Raw genomic sequence first — 19,818 nt, 5'->3', positions numbered from 1 at the left:
TATCTCAGATTCTCCAGCATCTGCAGTTCCTACGATCTCTGAAGTAAATATGACTTACTTGGACTTGATCCAAGCCATCTATTTAAAGGTGAATTAGAACAAAAGGAAATAAATCTTGCAGTTACTAAATCTATTCATAAACTGGATTTTTTCTTGTCTTCGAGCACAGAAGATACGCAAGACCTGAGTACAAGGTGTAATGAAGTCTTGCTTCAGCTGTGAAGGAGTTTGGTTAGACTGCACCTAGAGTATTCTGTGCAGTTTTGCTCTCTTTACCTCAAAAGATATTGCCATAGAGGGAGCACAATGAAAGTACACCAGACCTGTTCCTGGGATTGTAGGTCTGTTCTTTGGACATATTGGGCAAATTGGGCCTGTACTATCCACAGGTTAAAAGAATTGAGATGATCTCATTGAAACTAATAAAATACTTAACTGAATAGGGTTGATACAGATGTTTCACCTGGATGGGGAGTCTACAAGCAGGGAACACAATTTAAAAACAAGGGAGATGTCAGTTGAGACTGAGATGAGAATTTTATTTTGTACTCGGTGGTGAATCTTTGGAATTCTCTACACCAGAGATTTCTGATGAAGGGTCTCGGCCCGAAACGTCAGCCTTTCTGCCCCTATGATGCTGCTTGGCCTGCTGTGTTCATCCAGCTCTGCACCTTGTCATTGAAAACTATTAGCTTGTTTTTGGTTCAGAAGAATCAAGGATTGATTTCAGTTTAGGAAGCTCCATAGAATGGATGTTTTTGAGGCAGTTAGGAGGAGAACCTGCCAGGTATCAAAGTTCTCTACAACAGAGGAATATGTTATCTTAGTCTAGTTTGTGGAAGTAACAGACCAGGAATTTAGTTAAAAATCGGCAGATTATTGAATGCTGAGAACACCTGAGCTCTTAGTTTTGTGAGCATGCGTGTAAGAAGACTGCACAGTTCACCAGTTTACAGGACAGAAATGGGGGAGAGTCAGTTACGTTTAACGTAAGATTCATATTGAAATGTAATTTCTCAGCATTTGAATCACTATAAAATGGTGTTGGGGAATATGTTGAAACTTCAGTTTGCTGGATGTTTTAAGATTTTCTGTGTTCCACACCTAGAAAGAGTGAAATCTTCCAAACCCTTGATGACATGAGCAATACAAAGTCAGTTGGGAAAATATGGCAAGATTGTGATTCTGATTTTCCCAATGTCAGAAATAAGTCAGGTTCTGCAGTGAATCTCTGAATGTAAAAGCAAGAATCTTGGTCGTGAGCAGGAAGACTCCTGTGTGCATTCTATCAGCATCTAATCTCAACACATTGATGTGCATCTTCCTATTCTTTGCGTTGGCTAGAAACTGGACAAAATTCCCAATTTGAAAGTCAGCACATACTTGGTGGCTCCATCTTGGACAGCAGTCCCTAGTACTTCAGGTTATATGTCCCGGACAATAACAGCTCCCACCCTCATCCACAGAGGTTGAAATCGGACAAATGCCAGCCTAACCACGTCGTCATGGCACAGCTCTGACCTACTTGCAACATAGTTGACCCATAATGCTGCTGGAGTACACAGGAACCCTTCATGATGCTGCTGCCAGGACAATTTGCATGCATGGGCAAGTAACCTCTTCATGGATTGGACCAGGATGCATCATGGGTTGTCTTGCTTGTTCTCAGCATTCATTCATCTCTGCTTTATCTTGCCATTCTGACGCTTTGCCTTATTTAGAACTCAAGTTCAGTGTTTCTGTTCTTGTCTTGCTGTTTAGTGCAATCACAAATCTGGGCAACCTTTCATGGTTGTCAACAGTAATTAATCAAGGAAGTAGACATTGCTGTATGGTACCATGCTATATAAATATTACACCTGCACATGAAGCATGATGGTTTGGGTGGCTAATCTGTCAAGCTGGGCTCAAGGTAATGTTGGGGGATGAAGACCTAAATCAGTTAAGTGAGAACATGTGACAGCTCAGGAACAAAAACAAAGTTGCTGGAAAAGCTCAGCAGGTCTGGCAGCATCTGTGAAGGAGAAAACAGAGTTAACGTTTCAGGTCCGGTGACAGCGTCCGCAGTTCTTTCGGACTCTTTCGGATAGCTCAGTACTGAGGAGATTGACAGAGTGCAAGGGAGAAAGTGACGTGGAGACTCTGGTACCTGGAGCCTGGGGTACACTGTACCAAGCATAACCTGCATTTATCTTCTGCTTTACTTGGCTGTACTATCTCTTCAAGGGATAAATACATGAATTGCACATGAAACGCATGCAGCGTGGGATACAAATCATGAGTGCAAGCAATTTTGAGCATGTTATTACAGACTAGTCATCTCTGAAACAATAATCACAGGTGACCTTATAATTCAATTCTCAATGTGGGCCGCAATTCCCAAAGACAGTCCAAGATCCTGTAGATTTCCCCTAGTTTTGAACTGTAAGTATTCGTTAACATGCCTCTTGTATGCAGCGCTGCCTTGCGTCAGTGATGTGGGGTATTGGGACAAAGTGTCAGTAATCGTCCTCACTTACAATGTCCTGCTGTATTTACGTACAATTACTTGTACCAATAGATTGGAGTAATGCCCCCTATCTTAGACCTCTGCATGGCCTTCATTGTTGGGATCCTCCGTTGAGAACTACGATAAACTGTCATTTGTGTGTGATTAATAAGTCAGTAAGTCTGCTGAAGATGACTTGATGCAGCACGGAGCTGGAGGAACACAGCAGGTCAGGCAGCATCGGAGGAGCGGGAGGGTCAATGTTTCAGGCCTAGACCCTTCATTAGGGTCTAGGCCCGAAGTGTCAATTCTCCCGCTCCTCTGCCTGACCTACTGTGTAGAGCCAGTTCTCTTTCAAATATTTCTGACAGATGTTCATTTGGAACTGTGACCAATAGATATAGCCACGGCAGAGGTTATTTCCGCTGTGGGAGCAGTGCTACAAAGGCACAGTGAAACGAAGGACCAAAAGTGCTAGCAAGCCCAGGGCTAGCAGTCCAGCAGTCAAGCAGCCTTCAAATAAGACACAGCCACCAGTCCCCTAAGGATGTGGAAGAGATATGAAGCCCAGGGTATATGCTGTATGCCTTTTCCTCAAGATTAACGGGGTGCAGTGTTGCCACAGACTGAGGATGTCCCTGGACGCAACCACAGACAGACTGTCAACTGCTGCAGCAGGACTTGTGATGTGAAGGGTTGGGTGAACATCCCATCCTGGTTGCCATCAAAGTGACAGCCTAGCTAAATCTTTGGCTGTGTCCACGGATCCTCTGGGGACCTGTGTGGTTTCGCTCAATCCTCAGCCTGCAAATGTATCAAAGTTGTTACCTTTGCAGTTTGTGCCACATCTCTCTACTTCATGTCATTTCCCCGTGACCAGGTCAGTGCTGCAGCCGAGGCTGTAAGCTTGGACAATGTTGCTGGTTTCCCCGGGTGCATGGTGTGATACTATAAACATGGTGAAATTCCCATATCATACCACAGGCTTCGTCAGCATGAAAGGGTTCCATTCCATCAATGTACAAGTCATCTGTGATCATCAGTACCACATTTTGGATGTCTGCATCTGGTACTGTAGAAGCTGGCACGATGCTTAAATTCTTGACACTGTTTGTTTCTGCTTTGTTTCTAGGGCTGACTGCCTTACCAAGATGGCTGTTAGGTAACATGGGCTATCATCTGCAACGATAGCTGCTGATAATTTCTGTAAATGCCTGACTGAGTGTAGATATAGTGCTGCCTGTTCTTCAGCCAGGGTCATGATGGAGAAGCCAATAAGTCTGCTGAAGATGACCTGATACAGTGTGGAGCTGGAGGAACCCAGCAGGTCAGGCAGCATCAGAGGAGCGGGAGGGTCGATGTTTCAGGCCTAGACCCTTCGTCGGGCTCCAGTCCTGATGAAGGGTCCAGGCCTGAAACGTCGACTGTCCTGTTCCTCTGATGCTGCCTGACCTACTGTGTTCTTCAAGCTCCTCACTGTATCAACTGTAACTCCAGAATCTGCAGTTCTTGCTATCTCCTGCTGAAGGTGACTGCTTGATTGTGACTACTGTGTTCATATTGGTATGGAGCCTTGTAATACAGCCCAGAGTGTGCGCTACATAATCTTAGCATGCTGTGGTCTGCGCAGGTGGAGCAGGCAACTCGGGGATGTGGGGATGCTGAGGAGTTGGGAGAATAGTGTTCTAAGGGCAAAGATGAAGATACTGAGCAGGAGAAATATTACTTTCGGCATGATAGAAGAGCATTGGGCACGACACGACTTAATTTGTTTCAGTGGATGTGATCTGGATACGGTGATCATTCATTGACTGTAAATTTGTTGCTCGAAAGACTACTGCCTGTTTGTTCCCAAAGTAAATATAGCTCTTGTTATTTTGTTTGTTTCTTAGCTTTTGCTGTTGTTAAATAAATGAGCATTTTCAATCCTTCAAAGATTTTCCAGTTGATGTTACATAGTGCTACTAACGCCCAGCACAGTCTTAATGTTCTGAAAAGTAGCCTGTGTAGTTTGATTCTTGTAGTTGCAATTGTGTCTGTTGATCAGATAGATCATGTAAAGTCGCAGTACTTTTACAGATATGAACTTGGTATTTACAGTGAAGCATCACCTCTGTGCTGTCAGCTTTTCTATGTGCCCAGTAAAGGCAGTCCCTGGTTGAGAGCGCTTAACCTGGTGCAACAGCTAGGTCTTAGTAATGGCAGCAGTGTTGGGAATCCATGCAATGGCGCATGCCTGTACAGTTGTTGAATGCACAGTACCATGAGTGGGACATCAGAGAGGTGTGATGCATAGCTTGTGAGGTGAGCTGTGGAGAGTAGAGTGCGATAGTCCAACAGAAATCATGGAGAGAAACTCAAACCAGCGCATAACTGATCTTTGGTAAAATTCATTCAGTTTTTATTTTAGTCTGCCTTTTGGGTAATAAATTTATCTAATGTATTATTGTTACACTCCACAGCCTTGTGACTGTTTCAGTAAATGACCACTATATTAACCAAAATGTTAAGTCTAAATACAACTGACAGACTTGAAATGATAACCCTTTTCTCTCACCACAGATGCTGCCAGATCTTGAGTTTCTCTAGCACTTTGTTTTTCTAATTTCAGATTTCTAGCATCTGCAGTATTTTGCTTTTAAAAACGATCTATCAACGTGGTCAGCAATCATGAACTTGGGGCCCAGAAATTAAACTTTAATATTACTAAACTAAATCATTTTTGTTAGACCCTGGCTATCTATGTCTTGCATATTTAAGTACAGAGGAAACTGAAACTAGGCATTAATCTGCAAACTTTAAACTGTGCATTACAATTGCAAAACCTGTAGGGGCAGACTGGAATGATTCTGTACCACATAAGAGTACATGAGGCAATATAGCCCTTCTAAATTGCTTTGCCAGTCTGCATTAAGATTATGTATGAACGTTTATATTGTGTGCCCAAAATTCAATCATGGAGCACAGAAGCTGTCCATTTACTCTTCGGGATAAATGTGGATGTGGGGGTGACAATTTAGCATTATTGTTCCTATTTGAGTTTCTGTTATTACTTTTGCAATTGGGCCTTTTTCCGTCATCGACTGTGCCTTCAGCTCCCCAAGTCCCAAGCAATGTTCCCTCCGAGCTGTGTGATCACCCAGGTGTGTGAAAGCTGCATGCCAGTTGGTTCTTTAATTTAATACGTGTTGGACCATGCCCAAATTTAAACAGGCCAAACGTTTGAATAAATGACCTACACTCAAAAGAAAGTGAATGTTGGCCCCAAGCTCTGGAATCTACTCCTTAAAAACCCATAATTTTTTATTCCTCGCAAGACTTTCTTTTTAAAAAATAAACCTACCTCTGTTTAAACTTTAAACACTTCGTCTGACAGCTCTTCCATTGTTGCATTGTCAATTTTGTCTCATAATATTTCTGTGAAACTCCTTTTCTAAACTGATGTTTCATGAATGCTTGTTTTTACACAAAATATTCATCCTTTCTATATTTAGGTGTTTCTGGTTAGGAAAGCCCAAGGTTCTGATGCTGGACAATTATATGCTATGAAGGTGCTTAAAAAGGCTACATTAAAAGGTAAGTAATTTATTACACGTAATTTGTGTTTTTTTTTCCTGAGTTTGGATATATGACATTGCATTTTCTGCTGACAATTCAACATTGATGTTCCACCGACTTTTCACCTACTTTTGTTTGCCGTTGTGATTTATGGATGCGCATCAGCTTTCCACTGAAGCTGAATTAATACTAAGGAATAAATTGTTGGCATTGTATGCGTCAAAAGTGTAGGTGTAATTTATTGACCGTGGGTGCTATGAGCACAGTGTAGTAGGGTGTAGATGAACAGAGACTTATCTGAATACTCAAATCCTTTCATGGTAGCCCAGCAAACAGACAAGGTAGTTTTTTTTTTTAAAAAACAATTTTAGTAACTAGGTTAATGGAATATGAAAGCAAATGGATGATGTAACATGGTCAGTCTGCTGTTAAGAAGCATGCTGCTTATAGCATGACTGTATCATACCTGAGGATACAAAGGTCTTATACTTCATGTTACCTCTTACTTGAAGCATGACATTCTACTAGAAGCATGTCCCTCTTGTAAACTACTAGCCTAATTTTATTATAGACACTTATTTGGCTGAGGAATGTAATGTTTGTATAGTTGTAATAAATGTCTGTTGGATCCATTAATACTGCAATATCCATGCCATGTTTCTTGTGTTGTGGGAAATAACGTAAATGTTCTTGTAACTGATTATAGCACCTTGGAGGAAACCCCTATCATTCTAGCATGTTGGTTGCCTGTAGAAGACTCCTGTATTTTGTTAGGAGATATTTGGAAAAGTAGTTCAAGACCAGACAGACAATACCTCTGGACAACAGAATTTAAACAGAGTTTCTCACCTTGAAGCAGCATCAGTTTTTGAAAATACAGACAACTGTACAGATCTGTAGATAGGTTATTAACCACCAAGCGAACAGCTGTTTAGCTTTTGATTAGAATTTAAGTTGTCAATACAAATATCTAAGATTGTTTTAATGAAAAAAAAAGGCTGAAGTGCACTTTTGAGTTGGACCACACAGGCAGTGCAGTGCAACCCCAAAAATTGCAAGGCTTTGTCCCGACAATTGCACAAGTAACAGTTTCTCAGGACAACCGCTGCAAAGTCTTTTGTCCTTAAGGAAGGAACAGCTTTTAATTTACATTGGTACATTTTCAAGGTGGAACAGTCTAGCATTTTTATGGCAGAATCTTGTCTTGGAAATCACATTATGGATTGGGTATTCAGCATCACCTTTACTGAACAACTATTCATATGATGTATGCAGTTCTATTTTACAGGTCAAGCGATAGATGATGCCAAAAAACTCTCAAAATCTTGCACTTTATTAAAGAGAGGTTTTGCAGAATTAGCACACCTGATCTTTTCATGGACGATCAGATCATTTAGGCCTCAACTGGAGTACTGCAATAATTGCAGTGCTGCAAGCTTACATGTATAGAAGATGTATTTGATTTTGGTGGAATTGTAGAAGGTTACTTACCAGGGATCAAGAACTTCTGCTATAATAAAAGGTTGGAAAATGTAACTAATCCTTGGAACACAACAATAACTTCATAGAGGTTAGAGAATTCAAAATGAAAGGAATTGATGGAACAAATAGAGAAGCACTATTACCTTTGTGGAATCAAGTAACTGATTTAAAATAATGGACAAAAATATTTAAAAGGGCAATCAGGAGAATTGTATTTGCTAAATTGTTGGGATCTGAAATGCTGTAACCTAGAATGTTGATGTGATCCATAAATAATTTCAAACAGGTGTTGGACAGGTTCTTGAACTTGGAAGGTTACGGACGTCTCTTTCAAAAAGTCAGCATCAAAATGAAGGTTGAATGGCTTCCTCCTTTGTGCTTTATTCCATTAAGCTGGATAGAAGAAAAATACTATGGTTGTGAAAAATGCTATTTGGTCTGGTTGGAATTGACTGTTGAATTATCAGGTGCCTTGGCAGTGCTGTAACTTGGTATGGTTCTGAAATTTGATGCAAGTTATAATATACTAGCATTCTCAGGTTTGCTTTTGTGAATAAATTTGTCATCTAATAAATTCCTGAATTTATGATGTGCATTGTTCGACACTTGCTTTAAATTTACTCCTATGATTACCCATGCTACACGTACCTCCAATATGAGATGTGGGCTTAACTCCCTCTTGCTATTTTTAAGCTTCTGGGTATTCAAGTACTTCAAGCATTCTGGCCACTCAAATAGTTCAGGACAGTTTTGGTACCCCATCATCACCAAACAATGGTCAACTTTTGTGTTGAAGCTCAAAGATTATAGTGAATTCATGCTGGGGTTCCATGTTCTTTCCTCATCCTCAGACTTCCCGTTCATATGATCTGCAGTTTGTTTCTAGATATCATTTTTTTTGATTATGACTGTGGTCGAATATAGAGGATTGAAGGGTAATGTGATAGTGAATAAAATTTTTTAAATCTGCTAAAAATTGGTGGGTAGAAAACATTGCCACAGGCAAATTAAGAACAAGGAGGCGTGACTTTAACACTTAAATGATATTAGGAACAAAATCAGGGTGCGTGTTTTCCGTACAAGATTGCAGAAATCAGAAATGGTCTGTCTTCTTTCCAATTCCAAAGTCCCCTAATCACCCTCTTCTCTCCTCCTCCTCCCTCTCCGTTCTATCCCTTTCTGTTTTTCTCTCCTCTCTTTTTTTTGGTAACAGTTGGAGCTTTCGGAACTGAGTGGTAGATTTTTGCTACGTAAAGACATCAAGGAATATGAACCAAATGTTTGTGAAAGGAAGTGATATACAAATCAACCACCGTTTTATTGTATGTTGGGGCAAGCTTAATAGCTTACTCTGCTTTGTGGGAAAGGCAACTCCTCAGTATACAGTGCAGCCTGGCAAGAACCCCATAAAATTAATCAGTTGCTGAAATTAAACCTTGGATAGGTATGCCCCCCTACTGGAATTTTGTTACTGGGCTCTGTACACTGCATCTCAATGCTTTCTAGTATCAAACGTTATATAGTAGGAGAAAATGTGAAGAATGTAGCTTAGTTGACTTTTAACAGTGGGTTGCAGCAAACATTTTAAGTGGCACCTATGGGACCAATTGATCAAATATTCCGATAACCAAGAGCTACACACAACTGCAGTAAACCCTGACCAAGCAAAACTTTGAGACATCAACATCCCTCCAAGTTTATGTAAAAATGTCAGCACACTTCTTAAAATCAATGAAAAAATGCACAGTAAGCAATAGAAATGTAATGCAGGTGATATACACCACTGTTTATTTAAAGCATAAATACGCTGACATCAGTATTTAAGATGTATAATTTTTGCTGGTTTAATAAGAGTGCCAGTTGAAAAGGTCCTGGTTAAGAGTTTACTGTAATTTCTTTTAGTCAAGTATACATGCTGTACTTCGTTTTGAAGTTTGTTTGCAGTATCCTGTCTGCAATGCTTCATTGAATAAAGATCTAACAATGTGATATGTACATTTCTTGTCACTTTTTAACTTTACTGAAGTATTTATTAAACATGCCTTTTATTTTACACGTGTTACAGTAAGAGACAGAGTTCGAACTAAGATGGAACGTGACATATTAGTTGAAGTGAATCATCCATTCATTGTCAAGTTACACTATGGTAAGTTTGTTCTTAAAAATATGTATGATATGCAGAATTGCAGTAATCTGAGCAGATATGGGTGGGAGTTGGTTCATTTGAAGTCTTGTGTTCTGACATCTTTCAGGACAAGAGCTTTAGTGAAATGTGGAGGTGGTTCTTGCATCTATCCTAATTGTTATTTTGAGACATATTAGTTCATTAGTCAAGTGTCATCTGTGGCACAGTTAGCATTTAATCCATAATCCTCTGAATAAAAGATAGAAGTTTCACTCTGGGGCATCAGCCCAAAATTTAACATTACTGGGGAGTGCCACAGATTTTTGGCCATTTTCACATTTGTAGGAGTTGCTGTGTGCAAACTGTCTGCTGTATCTCTTACATTGCAACAATAACTGTATGTCACTGATTATTAAGCCCTCTCGGATACTTGGGGTAACTATAGATGCTATCAAAACGCAAGTTTGTCTTTTTCTTTTATTTTAAAGGTGTGTGTTATGATCCTACAAATTACATCCTTTGATTGTGACAGTGATAAATTATCCCTTCCTGTCCTTTTTAAGCTGTCTACGGCTCGTGACACAATCCAGTACACTATCCTCCAAGTCTGCTTCCTTCGCTGTCCAGCAGGGTGGAACTGCTGTATTTAGTTACATTCTAATCTATTGTAACTTTAACCAGAGAATTATTTTATTGGCTGCTCCTCCTAGTCTCGCTGCTACCTCTAGAGTTTTTCAAGGATCCATTCTTGATCCCATCTATATTTCATCTGCATTGGTGATATAATCCATAAACACATCAGATTCCCTGTAACTGTAGACAACAGTGAGCTTTACCGCTTAAGCAGTGTAATGAATCAGACAATTTATCTGACGTGCAGTATTTGAATAGCAAAAAGTTCTCCAACTTAAAATTTGGGAACACTTGAAGCTATTAACTTTGGTCCCCATCAAAATTTTGTTCCCTGCCCACTGCTTCCATGCATGGTAACTGGTGAGACGACCATTTGCTCCTTTGCTGTATTTGATCAAGAGTTGAATTTCCATGTACACGGCATCATCGACACCAATACCAAGATTGCCAGTTTCATAATGTTGTTTGATATTGACCCTCCGTTTGTTGAAAACCTCACCAATGCATTTGCTCCTTTTTGGCTGAACTGTACCAGTCCTTACACCAGGTTGTTATCAACCCGTGCTCGTCTAAAACTCTGCTTGTATCTAAAATTCAAAACTCCTTCAGCAATTACGTATATCTCTGACTTTCACTGGCTTATTTTGACAAATGCTTCAATTTTAGAATCCCTTTCTTTATCTTAAAAGTCCCCTTTGCCTTACCTGTTCTTGCCTCCTTTAGCCCTACAAGCCTTCAATATCTCTGCGCTCCTCCATTTCTAGCTTCTTGTATATCCCTGATTTTAATCATTACACCATTGGCGGCTGTCCCTAAGTCACTGAGGTCCTAAACTCTGGAATTCCCTTCCTAAATTGCTCCATATCTCTAAGTTCACTCTTGCAATGCTTTGTAAAATCTACCTCTTTAACCATGCTGTTGATGGTCTTCCCAGATTTTACTTTGTGGCTCAGTGTCAAAATGAAACACCCCCACCCATTTTACTGGATTAATGTATTACTAGAGAGTTAATGGTGGTATGTTTATACTTTGCAACTGCCAACCACATTGGTTAGACCTCAAAATCTGTTCTGATGATATTCAGTCTACAGTTTGAAGAGTGGGGGTTAATGACGTCCTCAGACTCATTGCTGGAATTGATATACAGTCTTTAAATGTTTTGCTGTGGAGGTGCTAGTGTTGTACTGGGGTGGATAAGGTCAGAAATCAAACGACACCAGGTTATAGTCCAAGTTTATTTGAAATCACAAGCTTCCAGAGCATTGCCCCTTTGTCAGGAGAGGAGCACACAGGCACAGAATTTATAGGCAGTGAGATCAATGGGCAGGGAGATAAAATATCATAAATGGTGAGTGCAGTGTTGACAGGCCGAATAATAGGTCTCTGCAGGTGATTAAGGGTGTAAGACGGTGTGAGTAAAATGCCAGTAGCTGAATAGCAAGCGAAGGGATGACCTATAAGCTGATTAAATGAGACAGACAGATAATTACAAAAAATTAAAAAGGTGGTGCTGGAGACAAACCAGATGACTGGAATACCATAATAGGTATGAGTTGCATGCCGAAAGTCTATCCAAAGTAATAAGTAATTCAAAACTGTCCAAACTAATTTGCCCAGAGAGAGATCATAACAAAATTGTCAAGGTGATGGCGTCAAAACAGGACAGTAAGGAAGATTTTACAGACACAGAACTGTGTGGTGGGTCATATGGAGTGCGACACGAACCCAAGATAATGGTTGGGGCTGTCTTCGTGAGTATGGAACTTGGCTGTCGGCTGAACCATAAAAATGGAATGGCAAGCTAACTTGATAAAGCAAAACGTAAATGAGAAACAGGCTAACAGCCAGAACTGCAGAAATGCTCTAAACTTCACATTTATTCTGCACTCACAATTGTTGTGTGCTTATGGCAAAACCTAAATTGGATCAAAACAGATGTCAGTTATTTACAAGACCAATGGTAACATAGGATATTAACTAGTGTGAAATTGTATAAAGTACTCAAGCTATTCTAGCTTATCAAAATCGCTGTTATTGTTGACCCATTTAAGTTAATACCCATAAAACTTAACTATCTTTTCAAAGCTTTTCAGACTGAAGGGAAGCTATACCTTCTGTTGGATTTTCTCAGGGGAGGAGACTTGTTTACACGGCTATCCAAAGAGGTAAGGACTTGCTGCAATGCATTTTTATCCAAAAAGAAGTGCCAAGGAATATATTGTGCTTCAAGATACGTTGAATGCATTTATCAAGACTATGTGCAATAGGGGACAGTACCATAATAGTAATGTAACTGGACTATTAGTAGAGGCCCAGGTTAGTATCCTAGGGTCACAGCCTCAAAGCTCACCACAGCAGGTGGTGGCAGTTCAACTAATAAAAATCTGGAATTGAAAACCGTTCTCAGTAATGGTGCCATGGAACTATTATTGTCAAAGCCTTTATGGACGGAAATCTGCCAACTATTTCTGGTCTGGATGTGGCCCATGTGTCTCAGATCCTGATAAGATTTCAAATGGAGTGTGATGGCCTCATATAATTACATATATAGTTACAAATTGTTAAACAGTTTGGACATGATTATCTCCAAACCTGATGGTGTTGTTTAATTGGATTAAATACTTTGATTGTAGGTTTAATCATGGAGACTGATTTAAAAATCATCAGAGAAAACAACCAAATTTGAGCTCTTAACATCCATAACTTCAGGATAGAATCACGATTTAAAAGAAAAATTACCGTAACAGAAAATGAACTTAATTTGTAAATGCTTAAGGATAATAGTGGCAAGGTATTCCAGAACTTAAATATTGCTGAAGCAGGATAGATGTTGCAGAAGCTTTGTCTTGCACTGCAGCTGATTTTATTAGCAAGTCAGCAACTGTTTTTCCTGCGGTGTAATTTATTGTGATCAATTGAAATTAGTATTCTTTGCAAGATGTCACTCTTTCCAGCAATATGTAAGTTTAGTATATTTGATGGTCTGAAACAGCTATTTGTTTTTCAACTCTGAAGTTCTTAGTCACTGACACCTCTATATATCTGACATATTTGTTTTCCCTTAATTCTCGTTTTTTTTTTGTTTGTACGGTGTCATGATTTAAACAAAACAAATGTAAATTCTTACAATAACGATTAAAGCATTTTTGGACGGTGGAACCTCAATGTCAATAAACAAGAAACCTCAAAACATGTATGCAAATGTTTTTCATTCTGATCAAAATACAGTTGATTTTTCTAAAACAAGGCAGCAGTAATCAAGCTTTTTAATTAATCTAATTAGTTAATGCCACGGGCTGAAAAGAGGCATTTATTTTGATAATCCCACATTGAACTATTAGTTTGAATATAAATTATCTTTAACCAAAATAAAGAAATGCAGATGCTGGTAATCCGAAACAAAAATAAATTGCTGGAGAAACCCAGCAGCATCTGTGGAGAGAAAACAGTTAACATTCCAAATCCAGTGACCCTCCTTCAGTATACACTATCTGTTGCATTTACCTTAGAATATTGTGGTGATAGTTTCTGTAGAAGATATTTTAGAAAATGTTAACCATCTGTCGGCTCGACTGAGAACTCTACTTCATGCGCTAAGTATTTCTTAATAAATTGATCCATTTTCTTTTGATTGCCATCAAAAACGTTTGAAAATTAGGAATATAATTCTGAAAATTTGATTATTTAAAGTGTGTTTACAGATAAGCATAGTGAGTAATAATGACTTATTGGATCTTCCATTGATTTTTGCTTACAAAGCTCCTCTGTGAAATTTTAGTTTAATCCAAACGTTTTGAAAATGACCTAAGCAAAGATCACCATAACATGAAAGGGCATGTTGCCATGGTTTATCTCGCTTTGTATCATTGCAAAATTTCTCATTCACTTCAGATATTTTCATGGCACATGCTTGAACCTGTGTATTTTCTTGAGAGAAAGAAATTGCCACTGCTGTTAGCTTTAAGAAAAGTATTATTGGTGAATCAGTATTTTGTAATTTTGTTCAAAGTCGGCCTTGGTCAGTCTAGTTTGGAGTACAGTATACAGACCTATTAAGATCATTAAAATTGTTCTTTGCTTTATTTTTCCACCGAGTGCTCATCTGAAATTCTTTAAACTTTGCTATGCTGCTATAGTACTAAATTATTTGTAGAAACCTCTGTTTCAAATAAGTACATTGAGAGGCGCAAATTCAGGAGACGTATCAATTTGCTGAAATAACTTTTTGCTTAAATCCATTCAGTTGAATTTTGCATTTCCTTTTGGTTATTGGTTAAAATAACGCTCTACTTTTTGATAACTAAATGGATCTGGGTGCAGAATTGCATTTCATGTTGGAGCATCTGACATTTTTTTAAAGGTATGTTTGTCCTCGTTGATCTTTGACCACAAATTACTGACTCACTGAACAGTATAAACAGTTTTTGTTTCATTTAGGAAAGGCCCATCATAATTTCATGCAGATCATTTAAGACTGAATGTCGACTTGCACTGTACTAGTGAAAAGAACCCTTTTCTCTCATACGTTCACATTAGCAACAGCAGTTCATTCTTGATTGCATTTAAATTTACTTCCTCCCTTACCTCCTCTCCACTCCACAAACTTGCACATGAAGTTGAGGGAATTGGCTGAGGAGCAGATTGGCGGAGGTAAAGGAAGAAGCAGGGACAAGGCAAGGAATGAGGGGGCTTGGGAAAAGGGAAGAATGAAAAAGAGAAAGCAGGAAGTGATTAGAGGATGAATGAGGTGGGGGATTTGGAGTGATACAAAAGAAGGGCACAAGAGTGCAGGTTATGGAGTCTACAGGCATGTTCTGTGGTCTGCAGGCGTCACTGGAAAAACCCTCCAGTGCAAATGTGGAAAAAAAATGGAACTACCGGGAAAACAAACAATTGAAAGGTAGAGGTGTCTTGAGTTGAGGTGATATGATTTCGAGTAGGGACCTCATATCAGTGGAGTTGCGTTTTTTTTAAAGAAAGGAAATGAGCTTTGCTTTTAAGGCCAGCAATGATTGTTCAGGTAGTAAGGACTGCAGATGCTGGAAGTCAGTCAATGAAATGTGCAGCTGGAGGAGCACAGCAGGTCAGACAGCATCAGAGGAGCAGGAAAGTCAGCGTCTCGGGTCTTGACCCATCGCCAGGACTGGGGAGGTGGAAGGCAGCTCAGAAATAGACAGATAGGTGCGGGGTCGGGGAAGTAGGTGGGATGGTGATAGGTGGATGCAGGTAGGAGGTAGGAGAGATTGGTCAATGGGAAGGGTGGAGTGGACAGGTGAGAAGGAAGGGGGACAGGTTGGGTCAGGTCAAGGTGGCAGGGATGAGAGGGAGGGCTGGACATGGGATGAGGCAGGAGGTGGGGAGATTTTGAAGTGGGTGAACTGTTGAGGCCATTGGGCTGTATCTCCTGAGGCGGAATATAAGGTGTTGTTCCTTCAGTTTACGTGTGGCCTTATTTTGACAATGGAGGAGGCCCAAGATGGACATGTAGCCAAGGGAGTGGGAGGAGGAGTTGAAATGGCTGGCAACCAGAAGATGGTGTTGACTGGCAGGGGAATTGAGTTTAAGAGCCGTGAGGTTATGCTGCAGCTCTATAAACTCTGGTTAGACCACACTTGGAATATTGTGTTCAGTTCTGGTCACCTCATTATAGGAAAGATGTGGAAGCTTTAGAGAGGCTGCAGAGGAGATTTATCAGGATGCTGCCCGGACTGGAAGGCAGGTCTTATGAGGGAAGGTTGAGGGAGCTAGGGCTTTTTTCATTGGAGCGAAGAAGGATGAGAGGTGACTTGATTGAGGTGTACAAGATGAGGCATAGATAGAGTGGGTAGTCAGAGACTTTTTCCCAGGGCGGAAATGACCATTACGAGGGGACATCGTTTTAAGGTGATTGGCGGAAGGTATAGGGGACATGTCAGAGGTAGGCTCTTCACAGAGTGGTGGGTGTATGGAATGTGCTGCCAGCAGTGGTAGTGGAGTCAGATATTTTAGAGACTTTTAAGCGACTCTTGGATAGGCACATGGAGGATAGTAAAATGTAGGGTATGCAGGGTAGATTGATCTTAATAGGATAATAGGGCGGCACAATATCATGGGCCAAAGGGCCTACACTGTGCTGTACTGTTCTATGTTCTATTGGAGCATCTGCGCTTTGTACGCTCCGCGAATCGGTCACTGAACCTGTGCTTGGTCTGTCCAATTATAGAGGAGATCACGTTGGGAGCAACGAATGCAATAGACCAGGTTAGAAAGTGTACAAGCAAATCTGTTGGATTTGGAATAATTGGTTGGAGCCTTGGACGGAGGCGAGAGGGGAGGTAGGGGCAGGTGTAGCACTTTCTGCGGTTGCAGGGAAAAGTTGGTGGGGAGTGTGGAGCTGATGAGGGAGTCACGGAGTGAGTGGTCCCTACAGAAAGCAGATAGGGGTGGAGAAGGAAATATCTCTTTGGTGGTGGGTCTAACTGTAGATGGTGAAAATGGTGGAGGATAACGCATTGAATTTGGAGATTGGTGGGGTGGTATGTGAGGACCAGGGGTCTCTGTCCTTGTTGGGAGGAGGAGCTTTGAAGGCAGAAGTGCGGGAAATGCAGGAGATGCAGTTGAGGGCTTTATGAAGGTGGTAGTGAGCTGCCCACTTGAACCATTAACGTTCCAGCAACACAGGAATGGTGTCAGTGTTCCAAGTTAAGACATAAATGACTTGGAGGGGGATTTGCAGGTGGTGGTCGTGTTCCTACAGGTCTGCTCCCTGTATTCTCCAAGGGGGAAGAGCTCAGGGTTTGAGAGTTGTTGTTGAAGGGCCTTGACAAGTTTCTGAAGTGTATCTTGTAGATGGTACACACAGCTGCCATTGTGTGCCAGTCAGACAGACTACTTTATCTTTGAGATCAGGTAGTGTTGAAGTCTTTGGTGTTGCAGCTGCAGTCCTCCAAGCAAGTCAAGAATATGCGATCACACTCCTGACTTGCGCCTTTGTAAATGGTGGACAGGCTTTGGGAATCCATAGGTGAGTTACTTTAATGAGGAAATCTCAGCCTCTGACCTGCTCTTGTAACTATAGTATTTTTAGATGGATAATCCACTTAAGATTGTGGTTAATGGTGATGGATATACTGCTGTTTTCTCTCTTTTTGGAAGTAGACATTGATCAGCACTTGTCTGCCATGTATGTTTCTTAACACCTGTCAACCCAAGCCTAAATATTGCCTTTGGATAACACACACTGTGGAGCTGGAGGAACACAGCAGGCCAGGCAGCATCAGAGGAGCAGGAAAGTTGACGTTTCGGGTCAAGACCCTTCTTCAGACTTCCTTTTCTGATGCTGCCTGGCCTGCTGTGTTCCTCCAGCTCCACACTGTGTTATCTCTGACTCCAGCATCTGCAGTTCTTGCTATCTCTGAGTGAGTTACTGACTTGAGTATTTGAGTCATGAATAGTGCTGAAGTTTGTGCAATTATCTGTCAACATTCTGACTTCTGACCTTGTGATGGAGGCAAGGTGATGAAAGCTGAAAATTGCTGGAGTTAGGATACAGCCCTGAGGAACTCCTGCAATGATGTCCTGGCATTGAGGTGATTAACCTCCCAACAACTGCAACCAATGGAGAGTTTTCTGATTCCCATTTACTTCGTATTTTTTTCAATGGTTCTATGACATCACGCCAGGTTAAAAGATGCTTTAATGTTAAAAGCACTCAGTCTCTCCTCATTTCTTGATTTTGACTTTATTAGAAAATATATTATGCATGAGAGAGAGGCATGAGTAACTAGGCTAGCATTTATTGCCCAACGAACGAGTTAAGAGACAAGTATATTGCTGTGGGTCTGCAGTGACCTGTAAGCCAGACCAGTAGGGAATGTACAAGCCAATGATTGTCCTCAGTGAAAAGCTCCCATCATTAGCCACCAACTTTATCACTCTCCCCTGGTAACTGTTTGAGGGTGAAGCAAATCATGTGTAAGCTTGATATCCTAACTAACTGCAGGGTGAACGTCTAACCGTATGTACTGACCATCGTTAAGACTGTGCCTATTTCCAGCTCCATCACAATGCTGAATCTGCCGCTGCCTCAGCACATGTGCTCCCTGAAATTCTCTCCACTGACTTTATTATTGTTTTATCTAGCTACCAATTTCTATCCAGTCTACTGCATTCGCTGCTCATAATGTGGTCCCCTCCACGCTGGGGAAATGAAGCATAGACCAGATGACCGCTTTGCAGAATGCCTATGTTATGTCTACAAAAAAGACCCCGAGCTTCCAGTTGCCTGCCACTTCAATGTACCACTCTTGTTCCCTGGCCAACATCTGTCTCCGACTTGCTGCAGTGCTCCAGCGAAGCGAAGCTCAAGCTGGAAGAACAGCACCTGTTTCCGCTTGGGCACTCTACAGCCCTCTGGACTTAATATAGAGTTCAACAATTTTAGGGCTTGAGCTTCTTCCATGTTCTTACCCTGATGCCCACACTCCAGGCCTTGTTATTACATAGTCTGCTATTACACAACTCATTGTTAGCCATTAACAGTCCCCATTCATCCTCCTAGCCTGATTGTTATCCATTTCTTTGTCTAAGTGTCCCCCCTGTGCTCCATATCCACTTATCGTTTACTCCTTAACCCCCACCCTATCTTCTGCATAAAAACCATTTTCCTGGCTAGGCATCAGCTCTGAGGAAGGGTCACTGGACCCAAAACATTAACACAAGCTGCCAGACATGCTCTCTTTTTTTAGCAATTTCCACATCTGCAGTTCTTTTGGTTTTTATTGTCTTTTTCATTTGACAATTCCAGTGCTTTCCTGGTGAACCTCCTAATTTTCACTTTCAGACTTCAACAGCACCTTCCAAACCCAAGACTTCTCCACTTGGAAGGGCAAAGGCAGCAAATGCATGGGAACACCACCACCAGTTAAGTTCCCCTCTAAGTAGTACACCATTCTGACTTGGAACTATATCACTGTCCCTTCGCTGTCACCCAGTCAAAATCTTGGAACTCCCTTCCTAACATCACTGTAATGTACCAACACCACATGGTTTAAGATGACAGTGAGCTGCCATCTTATAATGGACTGTTAGCAGTGGACAATAAATGCCAGTCCTGCCGGTGACACCCACATCTTGTGAAGAATTTTAAAACATTATTCAAAACTGCCCAAATTCTACATTGCAATACGTCCTTATCACCCATCACCCTTGTGTGTGATGACTTACTGTTGCTTCCGGTTAAGCATTACCTTGATTGTAAAACTTCTCATCCTTTTCAGATCCCTTCTTGACCTTACCCATCTGTCTCTTTTGCAGATGCCCCCATTTAATTTTAATCACTGCAGCATTAGCAGTTGTGCCTTAAGTTTCAGAGACCCCAGCCTCTAGATTTTTGTTTCCCTTACCTGCATCGGGCTCCGTCTCTAAATCCCCCTCGGCTCTTTAAGACATTTCTTAATCTTGGTAAAACATCAGTTTCACTGTCGTTAGTACTGATGTCTCTTTGCATCTCACTGTCAAATCTGTTTGATAACATTCCAGTGAAACATTTTGG

At 40.9% G+C, this 19,818-nt stretch overlaps 1 protein-coding gene across 9 annotated transcripts in view; it reads left to right on the top strand.

Moving 5' to 3' along the window:
- Positions 1 to 19,818, top strand: part of LOC109931386 (ribosomal protein S6 kinase alpha-3) — a 98,276-nt gene that overhangs the window by 39,637 nt on the left and 38,821 nt on the right. For all 9 annotated transcript variants that reach the window (XM_048602512.1, XM_020530784.2, XM_048602511.1 and 6 more), the window contains 3 exons: positions 5,983 to 6,064; positions 9,594 to 9,674; positions 12,372 to 12,451. In XM_048602512.1, the coding sequence (XP_048458469.1) occupies positions 5,983 to 6,064; positions 9,594 to 9,674; positions 12,372 to 12,451 (243 nt within the window). The remainder of the gene's footprint in view (positions 1 to 5,982; positions 6,065 to 9,593; positions 9,675 to 12,371; positions 12,452 to 19,818) is intronic.

The sequence above is a fragment of the Rhincodon typus genome, chromosome 11 (assembly GCF_021869965.1).
Source record: "Rhincodon typus isolate 14 chromosome 11, sRhiTyp1.1, whole genome shotgun sequence".
Lineage (NCBI taxonomy): Eukaryota > Metazoa > Chordata > Chondrichthyes > Orectolobiformes > Rhincodontidae > Rhincodon > Rhincodon typus.
This window is presented reverse-complemented; position numbering and strand designations above follow the sequence as displayed.